Source organism: Myotis yumanensis, unplaced genomic scaffold, assembly GCF_028538775.1.
Source record: "Myotis yumanensis isolate MYYU_CA2020_CCGP unplaced genomic scaffold, mMyoYum1.0.hap1 SCAF_2, whole genome shotgun sequence".
NCBI classification, from domain to species: Eukaryota; Metazoa; Chordata; class Mammalia; order Chiroptera; family Vespertilionidae; genus Myotis; species Myotis yumanensis.
In genome coordinates, this window is record NW_027223753.1 from 304,051 (window position 1) to 327,397 (window position 23,347).

A 23,347-nucleotide genomic window follows, 5' to 3' on the forward strand; every position below is an offset into this window, starting at 1 on the left:
TACCCTGAGCGTGACTGAGGGTGGCATCGCAACCTCCCAATCCACCCTGCTCTGTGCATGACAGGGGGCGGCGCCCCAACTCCCCAATCGGCCCTGCTCTGAGCCCGACCAGGGGCTGCACCTAGGGATTGGGCCTGCCCTCTGCCACCCGGGAGCAGGCCTAAGCCAGCAGGTCGTTATCTCCTGAGGGGTCCCAGACTGCGAGAGGGCACAGGCTGGGCTGAGGGACCTCCACCCTCCCCCCCCCAGTGCACAAATTTTTGTGCACCGGGCCTCTAGTCTATATATATAAAAGCCTCAGCAACCAGCCAACCGGCCGACCATTCGACCATCTGACTGGTAGCTATGATGCACACTGACCACCAGGGGGCAGACACTCAACACAGGAGCTGCCAAGCTGCGGTGACTTGGCAGCTGTGGTTCTCGAGGTGACGCACCAGCCTAGTTCCAGGGTGAGTCACCCAAGAACCGCCCTCTCGCAATCCAGGACCCCTCGGGGGATGTCAGAGAGCTGGTTTCGGCCCAATCCCTGCAGGCCTGGCTGTGGGGCCCCACAGGTGCACGAATCTGTGCACCGAGCCTCTAGCTATTAATAACGGACTACAACATCTGCTAATGACTGATGACTATAATTGTGTTGCATTCATTTCCCTTACCCGCAGGCACACCATTTCTCTCCACTAATACTAGCAGTGAATATTTTAGCAGCCAATGGCCACGTCATCCGTCTTGGACTGACTTGTTTGGTGTGAGCAACAGGAAATATTTCACTTTCAGAGAGCAAGAAAAAGAGGTGTATTTGCATTACGCTTATTAATTTGTGCAGTTAGTTAGTGTCTGGTAAAAATGTTCAAGAAAAAATATTAATTTTTATTTAAATGTTCTATTATTTTATGTTAACAATCACTCATTTACTTCAGCCCTTTGTATTCAGCGTGTCTCTATCGAAATAAACCTACGTTTCTATGAAAATTAAAGGGTTTTTTTGCGGCCCGCATACACTTAACCCTTGTTTGTTTGGCCCATGTTAGCCTTTGAGTTTGATATGCTTGCTCTAGGGCAGCGGTTCTCAACCTGTGGGTCGCGACCCCTTTGGGGGTTGAATGACCCTTTCACAGGGATCGCCTAAGACCATCGGAAAACACACATATAATTACATATTGTTTTTGTGATTAATCACTATGCTTTAATGATGTTCAATTTGTAACGATGAAATTGGGGGTCACCACAACATGAGGAGCTGTATTAAAAGGTCGCGGCATTGGGAAGGTTGAGAACCACTGCTCTAGGGTGACTGTGGTCCCAGCTGCCAGAGGCTCAGAGGGTAAGGGGAGGCCAGGGGCCCGGGGAGCCCTGAGATCTCTGTTTAGCGCTAGTGGGGGTGAGTCTGAGGGCTGGGACGGAACTCCAGGTACAGGTGCTCCGAGTGGACCTCCTGCCTCTGCTCCTTCTGTTCACCCGAGGATATTTTTCCACTGATTTTTAGAGAGAGTGGAAGAGAGAGGGAGAGACCGAGAGAAACAGCGATGTGATTGGTGGCCTCCTGCACATGCCGGGGAGGAGCCACAACCAAGGTGTGTGCCCTTGACCGGAATCAAACCCTGGACCCTTTGGCCTGCAGGCCGACGCTCTATCCCAGTGATGGCTAACCTTTTGAGCTCGCGTGCCAGCATTTTGAAAAACCCTAACTTAACTCTGGTGCTGTGTCACATATAGAAATTTTTTTTTTTAAATATATTTTATTGATTTTTTACAGAGAGGAAGGGAGAGAGATAAAGAGTTAGAAACATCGATGAGAGAGAAACATCGACCAGCTGCCTCCTGCACACCCCCTACTGGGGATGTGCCCGCAACCCAGGTACATGCCCTTGACCGGAATCGAACCTGGGACCTTTCAGTCCGCAGGCCGACGCTCTAGCCACTGAGCCAAACCGGTTTCGGCTATAGAAATTTTTTGATATTTGCAACCATAGTAAAACAAAGACTTATATTTTTGATATTTATTTTATATATTTAAATGCCACTTAACAAAGAAAAATCAACCAAAAAAATGAGTTCGCATGTCACCTCTGACACGCGTGTCATAGGTTCGCCATCACTGCTCTATCCACTGAGCCCACTGGCCAGGCTGCCCATTCTGAAGGCACGAGGCCAGGTCTGCGTGCGCTCGGCCACTCGGTTCTGGGAAGCACCTGTCTGCTGTGGCCCAAAACCGTTCGGTAAATCCCGGCGGAGGGTGCTTGTTGGACCAGGGGCTGGGCTGCTTCCTTCGGTCCTTCTGGAAGCAGGGATGGTTAGAACCTTCTGGAATGGGTTCGTGGGGGAGGGGGCAGGGGGCAGGGCGAGCTGGGCTGGGCAGAGACGTGCAGGGAAAGAACAGGCCCACTGGAGGGGCGGGCGGGGCCGAGCCATGCCCTCACCTGGGGCCCCACGGAAACGGGCGGGTTACGTGTCCGCCGGGCGGGGGGCGCAGCCTTCGGCGGAGAATGACGCCAGAGTGGCAGTGCCCGCAGCTTCCTTCCTGCCGCGGCCGCGGGGCCCCGGGAGCGTGTGGTTTCCCAGGGGCAGCGGGACACTGCTTATCGCTCATGAGCAGTCATATTTTTCTTGCTTCACAGAAGTAGCCGTGTTCATGGCTGTGAGGGCCCCAGGGGAGTCTGTCATCACCAGAAGGGCTGGGGGCAGGGGGAGCGGGGGCCTGGTGGGGACATGCCAGGGGGTGCCCATGGGCCCCAGGATGGGGGGGGGACACAGCTCAACACCCCGGCCTGGGACGCAGGCGGGGCCCGGAGAAGAGAAAGTCGGGGGTTGTCAGCAGAGCCAGGCACGGACCAGGGTGCGCAGAGCAGTGGTTCTCAACCTTCCTGATGCCACGACCCTTTAATACAGTTCCTCATGTTGTCCCAATTTCATTGTTAAAAATTGAACATAATTAAAGCTTAGTGATTATTCACAAAAACAAGATGTAATTATAGATGTGTTTTCCGATGGTCTTAGGCGACCCCTGTGAAAGGGTCGTTCGACCCCCAAAGGGGTCGCGACCCTCAGGTTGAGAACCGCTGGCGTAGAGCAGTGAGAAGGTGGCTGATGTGGAGTAGCTGGGCTGGGGCGGGTTTGGGGAGGACCCCCAAGGTCTGGCCCCTCCTTCAGGTCCCACTTGGGGGCCACGGTCCCCCTTCCTCACTATGGGCGCTCAGGGAGCTGGCGGGAGGAGGATGGCTCCCTCCCTTTGCAGCCCGAGGTTCCAGGGAGGAGTCAGGGGTTTGAGAAGGGAAAGGACAGAGGCCAGGCCTGGGGGCAACTTCTGGGAGAAAGCTGGCCCGGGCAGGGCGGGCGGGGGGAGGGGGCACCGAGGCTCCGCCAACGCCAGAGCGAGTCCTCCCAGCTGCACGCACTGCGGCCAGGGCCTGGGTGCACCCGGAGGTCCCTGGGCTCCCTGGCAGGACGCCCAGCAGATGGCAGTCCTGGTCAGTGGGACTGGGAGGGAGGGGGCCACGGGGGCTGAGCAGGTGTCCCTGGGCCGGTCCCTGCCAAGTGCACCCCGTGGGCTCCCTGGAGGTCTGGCCTCCACACCCCCAACGGGCACTGGGACATTTCACTTCCGATTCCCTCTCGGCAGCTCCTACGTTAGCGTTTCCGATGCTGACAGTCGGCCCCGCCTCCCGCCGTGGCTTGTGGTCTCGCTCACCTCAGTGTTTCCACGGCTGGATCCCGGCTTCCTGTCACGTTCTGCCTTTGGTTCAGCGGAGGCGGCGCAGACAGGAGGGACGCTGAGGGGGGCGCCTGCACCCCCAGGACGCTGCCCGAGGGGCCCCACGGGTGGGCGGTGTAGCCCGTGCCCGCTGCGTGCGGGAGTGCCGGCCGAATGCTGCCCACGGTCCCTCTGGACGTGCCGCACAGTCTCCATCCACCTGCCGCCGGTGGAGGCCTGGGTCCCCCTTTGGGACCTTCCACTCACACCCCCCAGCACTGGCTTCCCTCCTGCAGGACTGGGATTGTGGCCCCACGAGGACCTGGGTGGTGTGGCCCTGGGGTGGGAGGGGTGCGGGTCCCCACACACTCAGGGCCCCAGGCGTGGTCTGCGGGGCCAGGAGGAGGAGGAAAGGGCAGGGGGCTCTCGGACGAACAGACACCACCTCTGAGCCCCTTTGGGACTCGCCAGGACCCCAGCCCCACCCCTTGCACTGGGGCCGCAGGCCCCTCACCCTCATTTAGGATCTCGTCGTCTGACTGCCAGTCCCCCACAGGTACTGGGGTGGATCACCAGAGCCCCTCCCGCACCCCGGCCTCAGAGGCCGCCAGCCAGGTTGGCCAGGTCCCAGCCCCCAGGAATGCCAGTCCCAGCCACAGGCACCCAGACAGAGACCCACATTTGCCAGCAGCGTTTATTGGGGTTACCACCTGGGTGGGAGTATGCACAGCATACATAGTGGCCCAGGTGCCGGCCCATAAGCACCGAGAATGGTGCGGGCAGGAACAGGCCCTGGGAGCCGGGCACAGGGTGACGGGGATGAGGTGACAGCGATGGGGTGATGTGTACCATGGGGGGCGGCCTGCGCCTGGGGACACCCCACCACCTGGCCTGGGAGGGCGCAGCCGCCCCAGGGACGTGCTCAGAGCTTGGCCAGCGTGGAGTGGGCGTCCGAGTGCTCCTCCTGGATGGGCTTCCGGAAGCCGTGGCCTCCTGGGCAGAGGAGAGGGCAGAAGTGAGCCCCTCGGCCGCGGCCTTGAGGGGTCGGCTGGGCCATGCAGCACTCACCGGGGGGCTTGGGGGCGGCAGGCGGCCTCCAGACCGTGTAGTTTAGGATTAGGACCAGCACGGCAGCCACAGGGGCCAGCAGGCCCAGGCCGAGCGCCAGGCCCAGGACAGCAGTCAGCTCGGGGCCTGCGGGGAGCAGCGCTGTAGTGGGGTCCACCGCGGAGGCCAGGGCAGCCCCACCCACCCCCATGTCTCCACCCCACACCCCACGGGGCTAGGGCCCTGCTGGGTGAGGCCGGGCGCTCTTACCCCTGGGGGGCTCTGTGGGGGGGCTGGGTGGGGGCTGTGAGGTCCGGGTCCAGGCGGTGGAGGGCTGAGTGGTGGAGGGCCGGGCTGAGGGGCCCCGGGTCTGCCCGGGCTGGATGGTCGGGAGCGTCCTGTCCTCGCAGACGGCGTCAGAGCTGCTGCTGGCGGCCTGCAGGGTGTGCTTGCCCTCCGCGGTGCAGCTGAGGGCAGGGGTCGTCAGGCCCCTCCTCCCGATGGATCCCACGGGCCCGGGACTGGGCCAGGACTGTGGAGACTGCATCCCTGCCACCCCCCAGCCTGGCCCCACCCTCAGGGTCTCCAGGGCCTGCTCACCCCATCCCCTCACTCACTCTGCTTCCCGCTGGCTCCTCCCAGCCCTTCACCCCAACCCCTGCCCCACCATGAATCCTAATACAGCTCCCAGCCGTGGCGACAGGACCTCCCACAATCCCGGTCCTAGGCTGGCCTCCCCGCTCCCCATGCAGCCCAGCAGGAGGCCCGAGGGCCCGGATGAGCCGGGCCAGGGCTGAGCAGGGCGATGCCACCATGGGGGATGTGGCTCCCTGGTCCCAGGGGCCCGAGCCGTCCAATCCCAGGACACTCACTTGGTCCAGGGTTTGCAGGCCTCGTTGTTGCCCGGGGAGAAGTGTCTGGGGGGGCACGGGGCGCAGTCTGCAACGAAGACGAAGATGAAGACGGTGGCGGCCGGACTGTGCAGCTGGGCTCCCCCGGCTCAGCCCTAAAAGCCTTCCTGCCTGCGTCCCACCCACTGGCCCCGGCCCGCAGCCCCCACCCTGCACCCCATCTTGCATGGCCTGTGGGGAGGGCACCGGGGCCGGTCAGGAGCACTGGGAGTGGGTGCAGTGTGTGGTGGGGAACATGCCCGGCCCGCCCGGCTCACCGACTCCTCGCTTGAAGCCCCCGTGGGGCTGGGTGCCGGGCCGACAGCTGCACACAGTGTCGTTCGTGGTGGTGCACGCCCGCTTGGCCTCACTCCCACTTCCTGGGGGCACAGGGGGGGCTGCAGGACCAGCCAAGGCCCAAAGCCCCTCCCTCAGGCCCGCAGTCCCGAGATCAGTGGCTCCTCATTCCCTCGGCCCCTGGACCCTGCGTCCGGCCCGGCCACGTGGTGCGAGAGGCCGTGGCTGCCTGGCTCCCTGCCCCCCTCGTCCAGCCTCCAGGACTCCCTCGCCACGTGGCCGGCACGTTCCCCCCCTCGGTCTCCGCCCCTGGGAGGAGGGAGGTGCCGGGGACCCCCAGCGGAGCACCCTGCTGTGGTTTGGGGTTTGTGGCTGTGGTGGGGGCCCCGGCCGCCTCTGTCTGTGGTTGGGGGGCTCACGCTGGTTGCACTGCGTGCAGGGCTTGCAGGGCTCGTAGTTGGTGGCCTCGTTGTAGTGGCCGGTTTCGCACTTGCTGCACCTGGTTTCCTCGGTGTCGGTGCAGCGGCTCTCCATCCCGAACCCTGTAGGCGTTGGGCTTGCGAGGCCTGGCCTGGTCCCAGGCCCCTCACCACCCTGGAGCGTCACCCGCCCTGTCACCCCAAGACCACGGTCCCACGACACCCGCAGCCCTTCACCTCCTGCGTGTCTGCCCCACATCCCCATCCCTGTGTCCATCTCCTCCTCAGCCCCTGCCCTCCCCCTCCTCCCCCTGTCCTCTGCCCCACGGCCGCTGCTCACCTGGCGGGCACTCGTGGCAGCACTTGCTGCCCCGAGGGTAGGTATTCCCAGGGCAGACCTTGGCCGCGGCGCCCAGCGCGAGCCCCAGGAGCAGGAGGGCGGACGGAGGTGCCCGGGGCCGCTGAGCGCCCACACACATCTTTGCCTCGGCAGCTGGGCAGGAGTGTGTGTTCTCCTTGCAGGATGTGGCTATAAAGGCTGGGGGAGGGGCGGGGAGGAGGCGGAGAGGGGACTGAGGACACCCCTCACTACCTCAGGCTCAGCCCTCCCAGCCCGTGCAGACCTGGCCAGAGGACCCCAGACCCCGACCCCCCCAGGGCAGGTCTGCACCCGCCCACACACCAGCCCTCCCAGCGTGCCGGGCCTCACCCTCACCGACGGCGCCCAGAGCACGCCCGGAGCCGAGGCACAGCCAGGAGACAGGCCCCGGGCAGGGCCTCCTTCAGCCAGGCCTGCTGGAGGGAGCCCGGCTCCAGGGCTGGAGTCCTCGGCCAGCGGGGCGGGCAGTGGCCAGCAGTGTGGCTGCAGCCGCGGGAGCAGGTGCCTGTGTGCAGCCGCGTCTGGGCCCGTAGGTGTGAGAGGCTGGTGTCCCCCGGTCCACACGGGAGCCCTGACCCCCAGGGTGGCTGCACTTGCAGGTGACTGAGGTCAGAGGAGGTTGTAAGGGTAGGGCCTGGCCCCGCACGACTGGCCTTGTTGCAAGAAGAGACCCCAGGAGAACCAGAGGGCCGGCCGGCCACGTGAAGACATGGCAGTTGGCCGCCTGCCCACCAAGGACGCCACAGGGGACAGCCTGACTGACACCCGGTGTGGGAGCCCAGGTGGGGCTGGGGCAGGAGCACCTCATCCAGGCCCCATCCCTGCTCCCGGGCTGGCCGGCCAGACCCAGCCGTGCTGCCGAGCGGGTCCGTCCTCTCTGGGCAGCAGGGTGCAGCCCGGGAGCACGTGTGGGCTGTGTCCCTGTGTGCATGGCGTGTCACTGGTCCACGTGCTAGAGCGTGTGGCTGCTCCGGGAGCCCTGGTCGAGGGCGCGCCCCAGCTCCCCGAACAGAGAAGACGGACGGCCCAGCGACTGTCCCAGGAGCACGTGGTGGCCTCCGACAGGGCCTGGGCAGCCCCAGGACAGGTGGGCACCAGGTGTGTCAAGGTGGAGTGAGCACACACGTACACACGCATGCACACATGTGCACACGCACACAGGTCTGGCATCGCTGGGCGCCGGCGGCTGGGGCGGCACGGCTGGTTGTTTTTGTACCTTTTAAGTCGTGCGGTGGCCCAGGCTTACCTACTCGACAGCTAATTTAAGGAGTTTCCCAGAGAGGAGCCTCCCACAGGACGAGGCCCGGAAAGTCCCTCCTGCCGGCAGCTCAGGTAGCAGCAGTTCCCGGCCCACCTGCGGGAAAGTCCCCAGGCCACGGGCCGCCGTGCAGGCTCAGCCCTCCGGAACCTCTGAGGGAGAAGGTCCCCGCGGGAGGGCAGCCTGGTGAGTGTGCGCGCGTGTGCGCGAGTCCCATCTCCTGGGACGTGAAAATGTCTTTTTCTTGCCAAATACAGAAAACCGTGGCCTCCGAGGCTGCTGTGACTCGGGGTCTGGGGCGGCACCCTCTCCTTCCCCGGGGCCTGCGTGGGGCCCTGCCTGAGGGTCTGTCGCCTGCGGTCCCCACGCCTGGCCCGCGTGCGGGGCGTCTGCTCACAGGTGACCCGTGGGCACTGACGGCAGCCCGCCACTGCAGGCCCAGCCTCCGGCCCGGGGGTGCAGCCGACCAGGTGCTCACACCTGCTCCCCCCACCTCCCTCCACATGAGCTCCCCCCCCCCCACCTCCTTCCCTCCACCACGAGCTCCCAGCTCCCGTCAGATCTGAAAACAGCTTCTGCTTTGTCTGCAAACCCAGGTGTCAACGTGCCCATTCCTCGGTGGCAGCCCAGCCCCAAGCTGCTCGGAAGTGGGCCCTGTGGCAAGGGCTGGTCACATGGCTGCTCCAGGCGCCCTCTGCTCTGAAGTGGAACCTTCACAGGCCAAGCCACCCAGCTGGCCAGAAAGCTGTGCCCTGAGGTACCACAGCCATGAGGAGGGGCCAGCGGTGGATGGGGTGCTGGGGGTGCCCACATGCCAGGTGTGTGGGGTCGGGGGCCTGCAGTCTCCCACACACACACCAGCCAGAGCACCGGGCACGCTGACCCTAGCAGGGTCTGGACAGCTAGTGCCACAGGGTGGACTGCAGACGACAAGCTGGCCCATAGCGGCCGCAAGGCCCCCTCCCCTAAAGCAGAGCCCAGGGCTCAGCCTTAGATCTCCCCACAACCTAGACTCCCATTTCCTCCTGCCCCTCACGGGCGGTTCCCGGACCTGCCTCCCTCTCCCTGGCGTGGCCCCCATCCTGTCGTGGCTCCTGCACAGGACACCCGACTCCAACCCAGGGTTCTAACCAACCCCTTCCTCAAAGCTCAAGGGAAGCCACCTGGCCACAGATGTTCCAAGCTACCGTTTATGCGTTTTTGTCCCCCCAGAAAATGAAGCTGGAAGGAAGACAGACTACACTTTAAATAATGAGTGTGGCTCTGGCTGCAGGTCCGTGACTCTTGGGGACGGAGGGCAGCTCTGGCGCCGCCTGGGGCCGCGCTGATCCCCACGAAACAGGTCACCGCGCCCGGTGCGCAGCCCCCGGGAACCCGGAGCTGCTTCCCCGCGGGCGGGTGAGCTGCGGCCCGTGGTCAGTGCCCTGGCGGCTCCAGTTCTCGGAAGCGAAGAGCAGCGGGCGGGCGGTGGGCCCGCTCAGAACTCCTCGTGCACGCTGCGGGCGTAGTCCACCAGCTTGCTGCCCGTGAAGAACTCGCTGTACTTGAGCACCTCCTCGGGCTCCAGGTGCTGGTTCTGGTTCTCGTCCGCGATGGCGATCATCTGCTTGGCCTCGTTGAGGGCGTTGTACTCGTTCATGGGATCCATGTACTCCTGCAAGGATGCCGCGTCAGAACCGGCCGCACCTGCCCGGCCGCCGCCCAGTCCGCACCCGAGGCCCCGGGAGACGCCACAGTGAGCTCCGCCTTCTCTCCGACACCCTGTGGGCTGGGCTGCAGGACGGGTGCGGGAATGTTCTGGAAGACGGACACAGGTCTGGCGATGGCCCAGGCCATGAGGGTGCTGCCTCTGTGGGCTTGGGAAGAGGGTGGGGAGGGGAGGCCCTGCCAGGATGGAGCCAGGGGCTTGCTGGTCACATGGACGGGGCCTGAATGGTCACCGGGACCCCGAGCTGCCCCAGCCATCACAGGGAGCAGAGAATTCTCAAGTAAAATGAAATGACTCGTCACAGCGAAAAAGTGCTCACGGCACGTCCACCGCAGGTTCCAGCCACACCCTACGCCCGGCCACCGACCTCCCGACGGGCCAGCTTCTCAGAGCCAGGACTGGCCACGTCACCCGGACACCCAGGCCCAGGGACGGGCACGGCCACCTTCTGGGAGTGAAAGCTGGCGACGCCGGTTGGGCCTCCCCGGGGGCCCACGGCCTCCGCTCAGGCCCCACTAAGCAACCAGTGACCAGTGACCGGCCGCAGGAAGCCACGCCCACGCTGCCTCCTGCTCAGGACCATCTTGCGGGTGGCTCGCTGGCCGCGGGCACGCCCCCCGCCCCACGCCCCCCACACTCACCTCCAGCTCTGCCATGGTCACGATTCCATCGTGGTTGGCGTCTATCAGCTCCTCAAACTCCTTCCGCCTGTCCCTCACCCAGCTGTCGTCCATGTCCTGGCCGCGCTGGTTCTCCACGGTCCCCACGGGCAGGGAGATGAACTCCGACAGCGAGAGCTGCTTGTCGCCGTCCTGGTCTGGGGAACAACGGGGCGCTCAGCCTCGGGTGGCACAGGAGCCCCAGGGCCACGAGAAGAGCCAACCAAGGGGTTTTGCTGCCGGATTTTCCGTTTGTGACGTTTCAGACTGAAGCTGAACAGCCGTGCCTCCGGGGACGGGGGACCTGGCTGAGGCCACGTGGCGCCCACAGGCTGTTTTCCTTCAGAGCCCAGCCCGAGACCACCCCGGCCTCCCCGGCTCAGAGAGCCCACCCCACCGCGGCTTGGCCGCCAGCATGAGGGGCAGTGGCCTGGGCAGGGCCGGCCTCACCCAGGTCCCGCACGATCTCCTTGACCATGAAGCGGAGCATGCCGCGGCTGTGCTCGGGGTGCAGGAAGGACAGGAACTCCTCCTCGCCCAGCAGCAGGTCCGGTGGGGGGTTGTCCGCCTGGTACCAGCGGTCCTTGAGGTTCTCCAGGACTTCCTGTGCTGCGAGCGAGAGGCACCCGTGAGCATCCTGGCACGGACCCCGCACGCGTCGCCCCGCAGCTCCAGTCCCGAGACGCTGCCTGAGTGCTGAGGCCACAGGCCCTGCCCCTCAGAGAGGAGTTCAGCCCCAAACTCCCCAACACAGACGTCCTCCCCAGACACAGCCCGAGTCTGGGACACAGACACCCCCACGTGCAGAGCCAGCCCCCAGCCGGCTGCTAGGCCACGGGACACGCCCTGATGAGGGCACAAAGCAGGACTCTGACCCTTTCCCTCCTTCCCAGGGGCCGGGCGGAGGGCGGGCCCTGAGGGAAAACCCGCTCTGCAGCCCCACCGGGCCCCAAGCCCTCCCCGTCTCTGTGGGACAGCGGGCGCCGGGCGAGAGCGAGGATCGCACGGAGGGGCCTGTGGGTCGGAGGGGCCTGTGGGTCGGTGACCATCTGGCTCCAACAGCAGGAAGTGGCCAGGTGCAGGGGTCCCCCGCCCAGCCCCACCGCTGTCAGCAGGGAGCAGGGCCGCTAGCATTTACTGCCCGCGGAGGGACAGGCCCGAGCCGGGAGCAGCTGGCAGTGCCCCGGCCCCACTGCGGGGAGTGACGGGCGGCAGACTGCACGTCTCCCTGGAGCCTGTGCTGCGTTTAGGACCGAAGACAAGCAGGTCACACCCGAAGGCCAATGCGGCCAAGCACACAGGCTTCCGTGGATGTGGCCACAAACAAGACGCTTCAACTCGCACAGAAACGCAGGCTTATTTCCACGGAGACAGGCCGCATACAAAGGGCTGAGAGAGACGGGTCATCGTTCACATAAAATAACAACCTTTTAATAAAAATTAGTACTTCTTCTTGAACATTAACCTACCAGACACTGAATAACTGCACAAATTAGTAAGCGTCACGCAAATAAACCTATTTCTCTTGTTCTCCAAAAGTGAAACATTTCCTGTTGTGCACACCAAGCAGGTCAGTCCAAGACGGATGACGTGGCCATCGGCTGCTAGAACATTCGCTGCTGGTGTTAGTGGAGAGAAATGGTGCGCCTGCACATGAGGCGCGTAAGGGAAGTGAATGCAGCACGATGATAGTCATCGGTCATTAGCGAACGTTGTAGTTCGTTAATAATTATATAACAGGGTATTGTAAAAATTAAGTTACGAAATTTTTATTAAAACGTTTCTTACAGTTATATTGGCTGGGCCACAAAAACACTCGTGGGCGCATGTGGCCTGCGCGCTGTGAGTTTGACACACTTGCTCTGAGATGAGATCCCTGGGGCTGGGGTGGCCTGACGCCCAGTGGCAAGGCCCATGTGTGAGAAGACACACTAGACCAGTGATGGCGAACCTAGGACACGCGTGTCAGAGGGGACACGCGAACTCATTTTTTTGGTTGATTTTTCTTTGTTAAATGGCATTTAAATATGTAAAATATCAAAAATATAAGTCTTTGTTTTACTATGGTTGCAAATACCAAAAAATGTCTATATGTGACACGGCACCAGAGTTAAGTTAGGGTTTTTCCAAATGCTGACTCGCCGAGTTCAAAAGGTTCGCCATCACTGCTCTAGACAGACTGAGTGACGGGCTGCGAGCAGGGACGCCCACAGATCCTGAGCTGGAAGGTGTTTGGGACTGGCCCTGCTCCGAGTGCGAGGGAACAGCCCTGAGAGGCGCCCCCACCCGGCCAGGTGTGACCACAACCCCAGGAACCCAGCGGGGGGCCCCCCCCAATCCCTCCCCCAGACTGGAAGGGAAACAAGGGACTCATGGAATATGCAGGAGAGCAGAGAGGAGAGGGAGGGGCAGGCCACGGGGCAGAGTGTGGAGTTCTGCACTCACCTTTGACCCCAGCCCGACACCCGCTCCCTCAGCAGGCGGGGCCTGGACAGGCCGCCAGAGCGCTTCCCACCCCTGGGCTTCCCACCCCTGGCGGCAGCAGCAGCAGGAGAGGCCCCACGGCCCAGGTGCCTTCGGGCAGAGCCTGAGCCACAGGACACACGAACGGACACAGCCCATGGGAGAGACGGACAAGCACCAGAGAGAGAGCACAGACGGACCCTGGACCCGGGTGCGGGGCAGGAGCTGGGAGACCAGCCACAGGGGAAGGACGAAGCCAGGACAGTGCGCGGCGCCGAGGGGCTGAGCAGAAACAACCAAGGTGTGAGCGTGAACCACCGCACGTGGAGCGTCGTCGGGGCACCGCTGTCGGGAGGGCCCGTCTCCAAGTCTCGCCTCAGCAGAGGGAGCGGGAGGAGGAGAAGACACAGAAAGGGGGGTGGGCTTCACCTCACTTGTTACAAAGACGCAGACGGGCTCCCAGAACCCTGCCTCCGGCACGAACAGATGCTTCAACAGGCCGCGCGGCAAAGGTTTGCTGGCGAGCCCGCGGATGGAACGGGAGGATCCCACCAACGCTGAGGCCTCCGCAGGAGACAGAAACGAGGGGGCACCTTCTGACTGCCCCAGGGGGTCGGCTCCACCCCCACCAAACACACGCGTTACGAGGGAAGAAAAACTGCAGACCAGCATCTCTATAAACACGGTGCAAAACCCTCAACAACTGTCAGCCACGTGACTCCAACAGGGTATAGAGCAGTGATGGCGAACCTTCTGAGCTCGGCGTGTCAGCATTTTGAAAAACCCTAACGTAACTCTGGGGCCGTGTCGCATATAGACATTTTTTGATATTTACAACCATAGTAAAACAAAGACGTATATTTTTGATATTTATTTTATATATTTAAATGCCATTTAACAAAGAAAAATCAACCCAAAAAATGAGTTCGTGTGTCACCTCTGACACATGTGTCAGGTTCGCCATCACTGGTCTAGAGTCACCCCACGGCCAGGTGGGACTCATCCCAGGTGTGCAAGGCGGTGTGGACCTGAAAATCAGCCCCTGCGTGCTCACGGGACACCGGAAGCTCTCCCGCCAGGGGCAGGAGCAAGCGGACAGCCTGTCCCGCCTTCTCAACACCACCTGGAGCCCAGCTCACACAACGGGGCAGACAGGCAAACAGGCCGGGGTTGGAGAGGGGACACAGCTGTCTGCTCTCAACATCACAACTGCCTGTCAGCACCTCTAGACCCACGCACAGCCGCAGCAGGGCCGGAGGAGGCCGAGCCTCTATCCCGTCAGCCGCAGCAGGGCTGGGGAGGCCGAGCCTCGATCCCGTCAGCCGCAGCAGGGCCGGGGAGGCCGAGCCTCGATCCCGTCAGCCGCAGCAGGGCCGGGGAGGCCGAGCCTCGATCCCGTCAGCCGCGGCAGGGCCAGGGAGGCCGAGCCTCGATCCCGTCAGCCGCGGCAGGGCCAGGGAGGCCGAGCCTCGATCCCGTCAGCCGCGGCAGGGCCAGGGAGGCCGAGCCTCGATCCCGTCAGCCGCGGCAGGGCCAGGGAGGCCGAGCCTTGATCCCGTCAGCCGCGGCAGGGCCGGGGAGGCCGAGCCTCGATCCCGTCAGCCGCGGCAGGGCCGGGGGAGGCCGAGCCTCGATCCCGTCAGCCGCGGCAGGGCCGGGGGAGGCCGGGGGAGGCCGAGCCCCGATCCCGTCAGCCGCGGCAGGGCCGGGGAGGCCGAGCCTCGATCCCGTCAGCCGCGGCAGGGCCGGGGAGGCCGAGCCTCGATCCCGTCAGCCGCGGCAGGGCCGGGGGAGGCCGAGCCTCGATCCCGTCAGCCGCGGCAGGGCCGGGGGAGGCCGGGGGAGGCCGAGCCCCGATCCCGTCAGCCGCGGCAGGGCCGGGGAGGCCGAGCCTCGATCCCGTCAGCCGCGGCAGGGCCGGGGAGGCCGAGCCTCGATCCCGTCAGCCGCGGCAGGGCCGGGGAGGCCGACACTCACATCAGCTACTTTCCTGGCACCGGAGGCAGGCCGCGGGCTGATGGCAGAGGGCCTGCCAGGAACAGCAGTGCCCAGGTCCATGGGGCAACAGTGGCCCCGGCAGCCTCCTCAAAGCAGAGGACGGAAGAGGAACAGGAACACCGCCGAGGCTGCAACACGCTCCACCCACAGCCGGGGCCCACGCAGCCGGGGCCCACGCCGGCAGGGACAGCGCCAGCAGGGGTGCCTCTGAGAAGCACGCGCGTCCGTCCAGGGAAGACAGCACCGTAACCCTGGGGCCGTGGCGGGTGGCGACCCAGCAGTGAAGAAGGCACAGGGCCGACAGGCACCACACGGCACATTCAAGGGTCCCACAGCCCAACATGAGCTGCGGACAAACCCAGGGAGGGTGGGGGGGCGCGTGGAGGCAGCGACCAGTGAAGGGTGCAAGCTCAGACCCCCATCCCAGTGAGACGAGTTTTCAAAGGGATGGCCCTGAAACCTGAGGGGGGCGGGTCTGTCCCCCAGCTCCCCCAGCGTCCACGCCCAGGCAGGTGCCCCACCTGGTCGCTGGGTTCTGACCCCAGTGTCACCCGCACAGCGTCCCCCGTTCCCCCCCCCCCCCCCCCCAGCGCGGTGCCCGGGGCCTGGCACTCACTCTCCTCGTCAACTTTCAGCTCCTGGTTGTTCTTTATCTTCTCAGCAACTTCCCTCTCGTTATGGCCTTTGCTCACCAGGAACTTCACCTTGTATTCATCCCAGGACACACGGCCTGAAAACGCAGGTTATCCTGTTAGAGCGTCTAACAGCAAACACTTTTAAAAACAGATGCTCTGTTTCTTAGAAACATTTGTATTGATTTTGGAGAGGAAAGGAGAGGGAGAGAGAGACAGAAACATCAATGACGATCATCAGTAGCCTGCCTCCTGCACGCCCCCTACTGGGGATGGAGCCTATAGCCCAGGCATGTGACCTCCTGGTTCACAGTTTGATGCTCAACCACTGGGCTCACCGGCCAGGCTGCATGAGGATTTTAACAGATTCTTAAAAGAACTATCTATCCCAGCCCGTGTGGCTCAGTGGGTGAGCGTCGGTCGACCTCTGAACTAGGGGGTCATGGTTCGATTCCTGGTCAGGACGCGTGCCCGGGCTGTGGGTGATCCCCAGTTGGGGTGCATACAGCAGGCAACCGATTGATGTTTCTTTCTCACATCGACGTCTCTCTCACTCCTTTTCTGTCTCTCAGAATCGATAAAATCCCGTGCACGCACTGTGGAGGCAGAGGCACGCAGGCGCCGATTCCAACCTCTCCCAGCCCCTCCTGGCCAGCAGAGCGAGCTGGGAAGTGGCCTCTCAGGCAGCACCCCTGGGGCCCTCCCAGCTCTCCCGTCCTCCGTCCTGGGCCCCCAGACCCAGCTGGGTCAGGGCCGGGTGAGGGCGGTACCGTCGCCGTCGGGGTCCACCGCGTGGAAGTGTGCCCTGCTCTCCTCCACGGCCTCCTGGAAGTGCTCGGCCGTCTTCTCCACGATCCAGCGCTGCATCTCCTTGGCACTGATCCTCCTGTCGCCGTTCACGTCCACCCTGCGGCAGACGGGCCGGGTCAGACAGGGCCTGGGGCCCACAGCCAGGAAGAAGGACACAGGATGGCGGGGGCTCCACAGGCAGCTGTGAAACCACCATGAACAGGGACACTGCGCCCAGTGGGAACGTTGGGGACGGGAGTCAGGGAGGATGCGGGGGACAGCGGGCGGGCGGGGACGCGGCGGTGTGTCTGCAGCTCTGCGTCACCCCCAGCAGGCTCAGGCCCTGGGCAGGCGAGCGGGCTCCCCACGTGCTGCTCGACGGTAGACTCACACCCAGCTCCACAGACACAGACCCTGGGATGGACCAGAGTCCCGGGCACAGGACTGGAGGTGAGACGCCAGAGCAGGGGGAGGACAGGTGCCGATGCACCAGCTGGTGACACGTGTGCGCGGCTGCACGCGGACACACACACACACACACACACACAGGGCAGTGCGCACACGCATCCCCACAGGCAGCTACCCCGGACAGCAGCACCGTCTCCTGCAGGAGAGACCAGCTCCGGGGAGACAGCACTGCGGCCGAGGCAGGGACAGATGACCTGGAGCGCCTGGTCCAGTGAACTGAGTCAGCCTGTTCTTCGCATCCCTGAGGGGGCCGTCGGGCAAGGCTCACCGGGGTGACTGCTGTCCCGACAGCCCCACCTCCAGGCGGCTCCTCTCCGGCCCCCCCTTCCTCCTGAGCGCTGGACCTCGAAGGCCCTGGTCTGGCCATAGCCCTCTCCCCAGCGTTGCACCAAGTGCCCAATTTTCCCCTCGATGCCAAGGGCAGTGCACGGAGGGCCCGGTTCCTGCTGCCTCAGCTCCCTCTCCTGCAGGGACTGCAGGCGGCGTCCAACCCACCTGCAGCTGCTGGGCCCCACCAGAGTCTCCCGGTAATGAGCCAAACCTGCCCGCCGCCTTCAGCAGGCCCAGCCCGGCCCCTCCTGTGTCTGCAGGCCGGGGTCCCATGCTCTCCATCGTCTCCACCCTTGCCACCCCCAGCGCCTGGTCCGCCTGCATGTGGAGGGCACGGTGTGCGCCAGGCCCCTCACTCCGTCACAGGAGTTTCCAGGCACACGTGCCCAGCACCAGCTCCCACGGCCACTGGCTGTCAGGTCTGTGCACCCGCAGAAACTGAAGCCTTCCCCACACCTCCCGGTCGCTGAGGCCTCATCTAACTGGACTGCGACCTGCTGTGACCTCTCCCATGACCTTTCCCCACCACGCACAGGGCGCATGGGGTGCACAGAGCGCACGGGGTGGGCCCTGCTCCAGGCCATCCACAGCCATCATAGCTGTCAGGCCTCTCGCTCTGGCCTCTCGCCCCTCCTGGCCGGGCCTGCTGCTCAGGCTCACGTCCTCAGCTCGACCCCTGTGACCCTGCAAACTCTCCGAGCTGTCAACCAGGAGCAGTCACGGCGCTTCCTCCACAGCACGTCCCCTCCCTCGCCTCGCAGTCAGGATGGACCAGCAGGGCCCCCAAGGCGCCCCGCCCACGGGCACCTACTTGGAGAAGATGACCATCAGCTTCCTCCTGCTCTTCCGAGGCTCCGCGTCCTCCTCGAACCCGTCCGTGTCCTTCCCCAGGAAGACCTCCTGGTGGAAGTCCTTGTTGAGGTGCCCGTCCATCTCCAGCTTCACCCCGTTCAGGTGGTCGGGGGGCAGGATCTCATTGTCCTCCCTGTGGCCGCCTCTGTCCCGGGCAGACGAGTGGTTGGCAGGCCGGGCAGACGTGTCCATCAGAAGGACGAGGCCCAGGAGCCAGAGGCAGCGAGGAGCCAGGCCGCAGCCGGGAGCTGGCCTGGACGCCATGGCCCGGGGTCCGGCCCGCGGGGCGGCCTTCGAGTGTGGCCAGGAGCTGGAGAGAGAGGAGAGGCAGGAGAGGAAGTGAGACCACAGCCCACGGCCACAGGCCCCAGCGAGTGCTGACGGCCCTCAGAGAGGACGCAGAGCCGCTGCTGGACAGGCCCCAGCAAGAGCTGGACTGAAGAGCCGGCCTCTAGGCCACACAAGGAGCGGTGCTCGCTCCTGCCTCCCACTCCGCGCCGTCGCCATCCCTCCCGGCATCGAGGCTGACCCCACAGTCCTGGGAGCTCCCTCCGGATCTCCACTCAGCACCTGTGAGCTCCACGACCCCGGCTAAGACACCTGACCTCCTCGGCCTCCCTGTCCCCGTGAGAAGGAAGCCCCCCCCACCCCCAGGCTCTGTGAGGAAGGGCCTGGTGCCAGCAAACACCCAAACCCGCCCGCAGGGCACCAGCCCCTTCCCACCTCCCACCTCGATGACCCCTCTGCGTTCTCTCACACACACACACACACAAGCACATGAGTGTGCACGGGCACACCCAAGTCGGGGACAGAGCCCCCTGGACCTTCACACGTCACCCAAAGGGAACTCCAGCTCCTCCTGCCCCTTAACCGGCTCCTCTCCCAGCCTGTCCACCTGGCGAACACCTGCTGGTCCCTCCAGGTTCCCAGGGAGGAGCAGGGGGTGGGGGTGGGGTGGCCCTGGGCACACTCCCCTCAGGCCCGGGTCCTGCCAGTAGCCAAGCGGGGGCACGTGGGGTTCAGGAACCAGGGAGCCCCCCCAGCCTGAGGGCACACGGGGCCGGGAGGCCAGCGGCTGCCCCCTGGCCTGGCCCCGCCACCACTTGCCTCTCGGATGCCTCCTGACTACGCCACCTGCTCCTGACGACACCCTGAGGCCTGAGCCTCTGTGTGCACCTTGGACCGAGTGCCACTGCGGCCTCAGCCGGGTCTCGCTCTCTGAGTCATTCCTTCGAGGGAGCGAGTCCCCGAGGGCAGCCTGACGGCCCTCTTCCCAGGCCGGTGGGGCCTACGCCCTCCCCACCCACCGAGCCCGCCGGCTGCCCGGGTGCTCTGGGCGTGACCAGCCTCGAGCCAGTTACTGGAACGCGTGTTTGTCCCGAAGGCACGGGACCCCGTGTCCCCCAGCTTCACGCCCAGCACCCGTCCCGCCGTCCACGCGCAGTGGGCACCCGTCATGCCGTCCACGCGCAGTGGGCACCCGTCCCGCCGTCCACGCGCAGTGGGCACCTGTCCCGCTGTCCACGCGCAGTGGGCACCCGTCATGCCGTCCACGCCCAGCACCCGTCCCGCCGTCCACGCACAGTGGGCACCCGTCCCGCCGTCCACGCGCAGTGGGCACCTGTCCCGCCGTCCATGCGCAGTGGGCACCTGTCCCGCCGTCCACGCCCAGCGGGCACTCAGCCAGGCCGAGGGGTACAGGCTGGAGTCCCAGCTACACCTGCGCCCTGCAAAGTGCACCCTGGACACCCCAGGGCCCGGGACCCAGAGTGTAACCCGAGCGGAGGCCCGACAGCCGGGCAAGCAGCTGGGGCACAGGCGCCAGGCCCCCCAGGGGTGGCGGTCCGGGGGGTCGGGGGGAAGGCCCCCCGGGCAGCCTCCTTCCCACGGGGGGCCCCGCCCGGCGCCCCCGCCCCCCCCCCCCCCCGTCCTGGCCGTGACAGCCCCGCCCCCTAACGGGCTGCACTTCGCTCCCCACAAGGTCAACCCGCCTCGACCTCCCCACGGGCGGCGCCCGGGCATCTACACGGCGCTTCGCACTGACTCGCCCGGGACAGCGGCGCAGACGCAGGGAGGCCGGCGAGGCTCCCGCCCTCGGCTCCGGCCTTGCCCGGTGCCCCCCGTCCCGGCCCGTCACGCCGGAGGCGACAGGCCGCGGCCGCCCCGGGGTCCGTCCCGCGGAGCGTTTCCTGTCGCCCAAACGCCAGCGCTGGTTCCACGGCTGCTCCCGGCTCGGGAGGCGCCAGCGGGCGTCAGGTCTTCACCGAGCCCGACAGCGGGCGTCGCGGCCCCCGAGTCGCGGACGAGGACGGGGAGGTCGCCCCGCGCCGCCCGCGCCCCTCGGCTCGTGTCCCCGACACCCGGCCTCCGCGCCCCGCGCCCCGCGCCCCGCACTCACCGCCCGGGAGCCGCCGACGCTGTGACGCCTCCAGCCGGACTCGGCTAGGCCGCGGCCATCTTTCTTCCGGGAAGGGGCCGGGCTCCGGGCTGAGGGCGGTGCGACCTCGCGCGAGGACGCCGGCGCCGCCATCTTGTCTCCGGGCGGAAGCGGCCGCGCGGCCCTCCCGGGGCGACCAATGAAAAGGCCGCGTGGGGTCACGTGACGGGCAGCCGGTTCACGTGACGGGCGGCCGCCGGGCCCGCAGCCTCGCCGCCGTGGACCGCGGGGCCTCCGTGCGCTCGCAGGCGGCCCGGCGCGCCATGAAGCTGCCCCGGCGCGCGTGGCGGCACCGGACGGCGCTGGGCCTGGGCGGCCTGGCGCTGTGCGGCGTCGCGCTGCTCTACCTGGCGCGCTGCTCGGCCGAGGGCCCCCGCCCGCCGCCCGGCCACGGTCCCGGGCCCCCGCCCGCCGGCCCCGCGCGCGACGCCGCCTTCCTGGCCGTGCTCGTGGCCTCCGCGCCGCGGGCGGCCGAGCGGCGCAGCGTGGTCCGTGGCACGTGGCTGGCGGCGGCGCGGCGCGGCGGCCCCGGCGACGTGTGGGCGCGCTTCGCGGTGGGCACGGCCGGCCTGGGCGCCGAGGAGCGGCGCGCCCTGGAGCGCGAGCAGGCGCGGCACGGGGACCTGCTGCTGCTGCCCGCGCTGCGCGACGCCTACGAGAACCTCACCGCCAAGGTGCTGGCCATGCTGTCCTGGCTGGACGAGCACGTGGCCTTCGAGTTCGTGCTCAAGGCCGACGACGACTCGTTCGTGCGGCTGGACGCGATGCTGGCCGAGCTGCGCTCCCGCGACCCCGCGCGCCGCCGCCGCCTCTACTGGGGCTTCTTCTCGGGCCGCGGGCGCGTCAAGCCGGGGGGCCGCTGGCGCGAGGCGGCCTGGCAGCTCTGCGACTACTACCTGCCCTACGCCCTGGGCGGCGGCTACGTGCTCTCCGCCGACCTGGTGCGCTACCTGCGCCTCAGCCGCGACTACCTGCGCGCCTGGCACAGCGAGGACGTGTCCATGGGCGCCTGGCTGGCGCCCGTGGACGTGCAGCGCGAGCACGACCCGCGCTTCGACACCGAGTACAAGTCCCGCGGCTGCAGCAACCAGTACCTGGTGACGCACAAGCAGAGCCTGGAGGACATGCTGGAGAAGCAGCAGACGCTGGCGCGCGAGGGCCGCCTGTGCAAGCAGGAGGTGCAGCTGCGCCTCTCCTACGTCTACGACTGGTCCGCGCCGCCCTCTCAGTGCTGCCAGAGGAAGGAGGGCATCCCCTGAGGCCGCTGCTGGCGTGGAGGGGTGGCCGGGACCAACGCCACCTCGGCCGGAGTCCCGCGGGAGCCCCCGCAGGTCTTGCACCAGGGGAGCTGACAGGTCCGGCTGGCTCTCTGGGATGAGTCCACCACTCGAGGGGACCTCGTTTGTGTGGTCACTGGTGGGGCTTCCCAGCAGATGCCGTGCAGCACGGACAGCTCCGAGACCCCAGGTCCAGTCTGCACCCAGGGGCGCACACCTCAGTGGCTGTACCTACCGTCTTGCTCAAGAGCCTCTTGTTCTGGGGCTGGCCAGGGGGACGCGTTGTGTCCAGGTAGAACCGTCCTGCCCCTGGGGTCCGGCCAGCATTTGCCTGGACTGGGAAGATGCCCAGCTTTGGGTGTGAGTCGGGAAGAACCTCCCGGGTCTGCAGGGGCTTGCAGACCATCATCCCTCCCCCCTTGCCCTGGCCTCCTGCTGTCCTGTCCCACCCAAGTCAGGGGCGAGGAGCCAAAGGCTGGAGCTGACCCGCACTTGCAGGCACAGCCCTGCGTGTTCTGGGTGGACGACATCCTGTCCTGCGTCCCCCGTCTGCACCGTCCACCTTGGAAGTCACTGCCCCGAGAGCCGTGACTGCTGTGAACTGACCCACCGCAGGCCCTGGCCAGATGTGTTGCAACCCAGTGGCAGTTGGAGAACTGCGGTGGGTCCCCTCCCTTGTGTCTTCCGTCCGTTGGTGTCACTCGTGTGCAAGTCCCAGATCGAACTTCGTTTTATGTTCATTAGCTCTGGTCTGTGTCTCCCGACAGTGAGTGTGTGGTAAACGCTGCTCAGCGCCTGCCTGTGACGTGTTTATAAATATTGTGCGTTTGTGTAGATGGGAGTTTCAGCCGGGAGTGTGTGGTCTCGGTGTTTTTTTTTTTAAGTTATTTGAGAAGATGTTTCTATCAGAACTTGGAATTCGTGGATTAGTCTGTTTTGACAGATGGAGCTGTAGACCCGTGGCTGCATGTGTGTTTAAACACGGAAGAATTTTAAAACTGCCCATTCCTCTTTTCCGTTTACACATCCGTCAGTCCTATTGTCTCTTTCTGAAAAGACTCCTTTTAAGGCCTCCGTGTGGCCGGCCGCGCGGGGGGCAAGGCTTCTCGCCCTCGGCCTGTTGTTGCGCCCGGTTCCGGGAATCCGAGCCCCTGGAATGCTGATGAGGTTTCCCGAATCCTGTCTTAAGGAAACAGGCGGTCTGGCCGGCGAGTGCTCTTGGAGAAGGCGATGGTGTGCCCCGGGCGATCGCCTCGCACACCCCACCATCCTGGGAACTCCAGGCTTCCCGCTTCCCCGCAGTGGCTGGGAAGACTCCTCCAGGAATTCACCGCAAGAAGAGGTCACGGGCCGCCCGCCCCCATTTCTGCGAGGTTCTTGCACCAACAAAGTCCTGAGATGGGGACAGATGGGTGCTGCCAGGGCCCGGGAGGGGAGCGGTGTTGGGGGGGGTACCTCCGAATATCGGCCTGGGTGACATTGTCCTTCGGGTTTGCACACTCCACCCTCGGGGGGCCTGGGCCAGGGGCGCCCGTCTCCTTCACCGTTTCTCACAGCTGCGTGGGAGTCTACAGTTACCTCAAAGTTAAGCGTTTAACTTTAAAACAGGTATCACATCCCCAATTCTAATAAAACGGGAGACAGCGTGTGACGACGGGTGGAGGCGGAGGGACGCAGCTGTGATGGGGCCCTGGCTGCCACCCCCAGAGACTGGGAGCGGCCAGGAGGGTCCTCCCCAGAGGCCAGGAGCACG

At 65.2% G+C, this 23,347-nt stretch overlaps 4 protein-coding genes across 9 annotated transcripts; 2 read left to right on the forward strand and 2 right to left on the reverse strand.

Annotated features, from left to right (window-relative positions):
• Positions 1–4,388: 4,388 nt before the first annotated feature.
• Positions 4,389–7,119, reverse strand: TNFRSF4 (TNF receptor superfamily member 4). Of its 6 annotated transcripts, XM_070403078.1 has the most exons (8): positions 7,054–7,119; positions 6,685–6,882; positions 6,345–6,467; positions 5,907–6,008; positions 5,611–5,677; positions 5,009–5,205; positions 4,760–4,885; positions 4,389–4,684 (listed from the first exon to the last, which is right to left on the reverse strand). In XM_070403078.1, the coding sequence occupies exons 2-8, from the start codon at positions 6,821–6,823 to the stop codon at positions 4,614–4,616; spliced, it is 825 nt and encodes a 274-aa protein (XP_070259179.1). In that variant the 5' UTR covers positions 6,824–6,882; positions 7,054–7,119; the 3' UTR covers positions 4,389–4,613. The 6 variants fall into 6 exon arrangements, with proteins under 6 accessions (XP_070259179.1, XP_070259181.1, XP_070259177.1 ...); XM_070403080.1 differs by lacking the exon at positions 4,760–4,885; XM_070403076.1 differs by having other exon boundaries at positions 4,389–4,885.
• Positions 7,120–9,153: 2,034 nt separating this feature from the next.
• Positions 9,154–20,359, reverse strand: SDF4 (stromal cell derived factor 4). The gene is made up of 7 exons (XM_070403835.1): positions 20,279–20,359; positions 17,840–18,190; positions 16,212–16,348; positions 15,426–15,539; positions 10,799–10,957; positions 10,331–10,506; positions 9,154–9,635 (listed from the first exon to the last, which is right to left on the reverse strand). The coding sequence occupies exons 2-7, from the start codon at positions 18,142–18,144 to the stop codon at positions 9,459–9,461; spliced, it is 1,068 nt and encodes a 355-aa protein (XP_070259936.1). The 5' UTR covers positions 18,145–18,190; positions 20,279–20,359; the 3' UTR covers positions 9,154–9,458.
• On the forward strand, positions 19,424–20,326 carry LOC139004462 (proline-rich protein HaeIII subfamily 1-like). The gene has a single exon (XM_070407344.1). The coding sequence runs from the start codon at positions 19,424–19,426 to the stop codon at positions 20,324–20,326; it is 903 nt and encodes a 300-aa protein (XP_070263445.1).
• Positions 20,360–20,572: 213 nt separating the features above from the next.
• On the forward strand, positions 20,573–22,595 carry B3GALT6 (beta-1,3-galactosyltransferase 6). Its single transcript, XM_070403082.1, has one exon. The coding sequence runs from the start codon at positions 20,581–20,583 to the stop codon at positions 21,574–21,576; it is 996 nt and encodes a 331-aa protein (XP_070259183.1). The 5' UTR covers positions 20,573–20,580; the 3' UTR covers positions 21,577–22,595.
• The last annotated feature ends 752 nt before the right edge of the window (positions 22,596–23,347 follow it).

Coding starts and splice junctions, on each gene's coding strand:
- SDF4 (XM_070403835.1), bottom strand. CDS start 18,144: ATGGCGTCCAGGCCAGCTCCCGGCTGCGGCCTGGCTCCTCGCTGCCTC. Junction 10,507..10,798: donor GGAGATCGTGCGGGACCTGG/GTGAGGCCGGCC, acceptor GTTGTTCCCCAG/ACCAGGACGGCGACAAGCAG. Junction 9,636..10,330: donor TGACCATGGCAGAGCTGGAG/GTGAGTGTGGGG, acceptor GCATCCTTGCAG/GAGTACATGGATCCCATGAA.
- B3GALT6 (XM_070403082.1), top strand. CDS start 20,581: ATGAAGCTGCCCCGGCGCGCGTGGCGGCACCGGACGGCGCTGGGCCTG.
- TNFRSF4 (XM_070403076.1), bottom strand. CDS start 6,823: ATGTGTGTGGGCGCTCAGCGGCCCCGGGCACCTCCGTCCGCCCTCCTG. Junction 6,009..6,344: donor CTGCACGCAGTGCAACCAGC/GTGAGCCCCCCA, acceptor CTGTGCCCCCAG/GAAGTGGGAGTGAGGCCAAG. Junction 5,678..5,906: donor GGGCTTCAAGCGAGGAGTCG/GTGAGCCGGGCG, acceptor TCTTCGTTGCAG/ACTGCGCCCCGTGCCCCCCC.
- LOC139004462 (XM_070407344.1), top strand. CDS start 19,424: ATGCCGTCCACGCCCAGCACCCGTCCCGCCGTCCACGCACAGTGGGCA.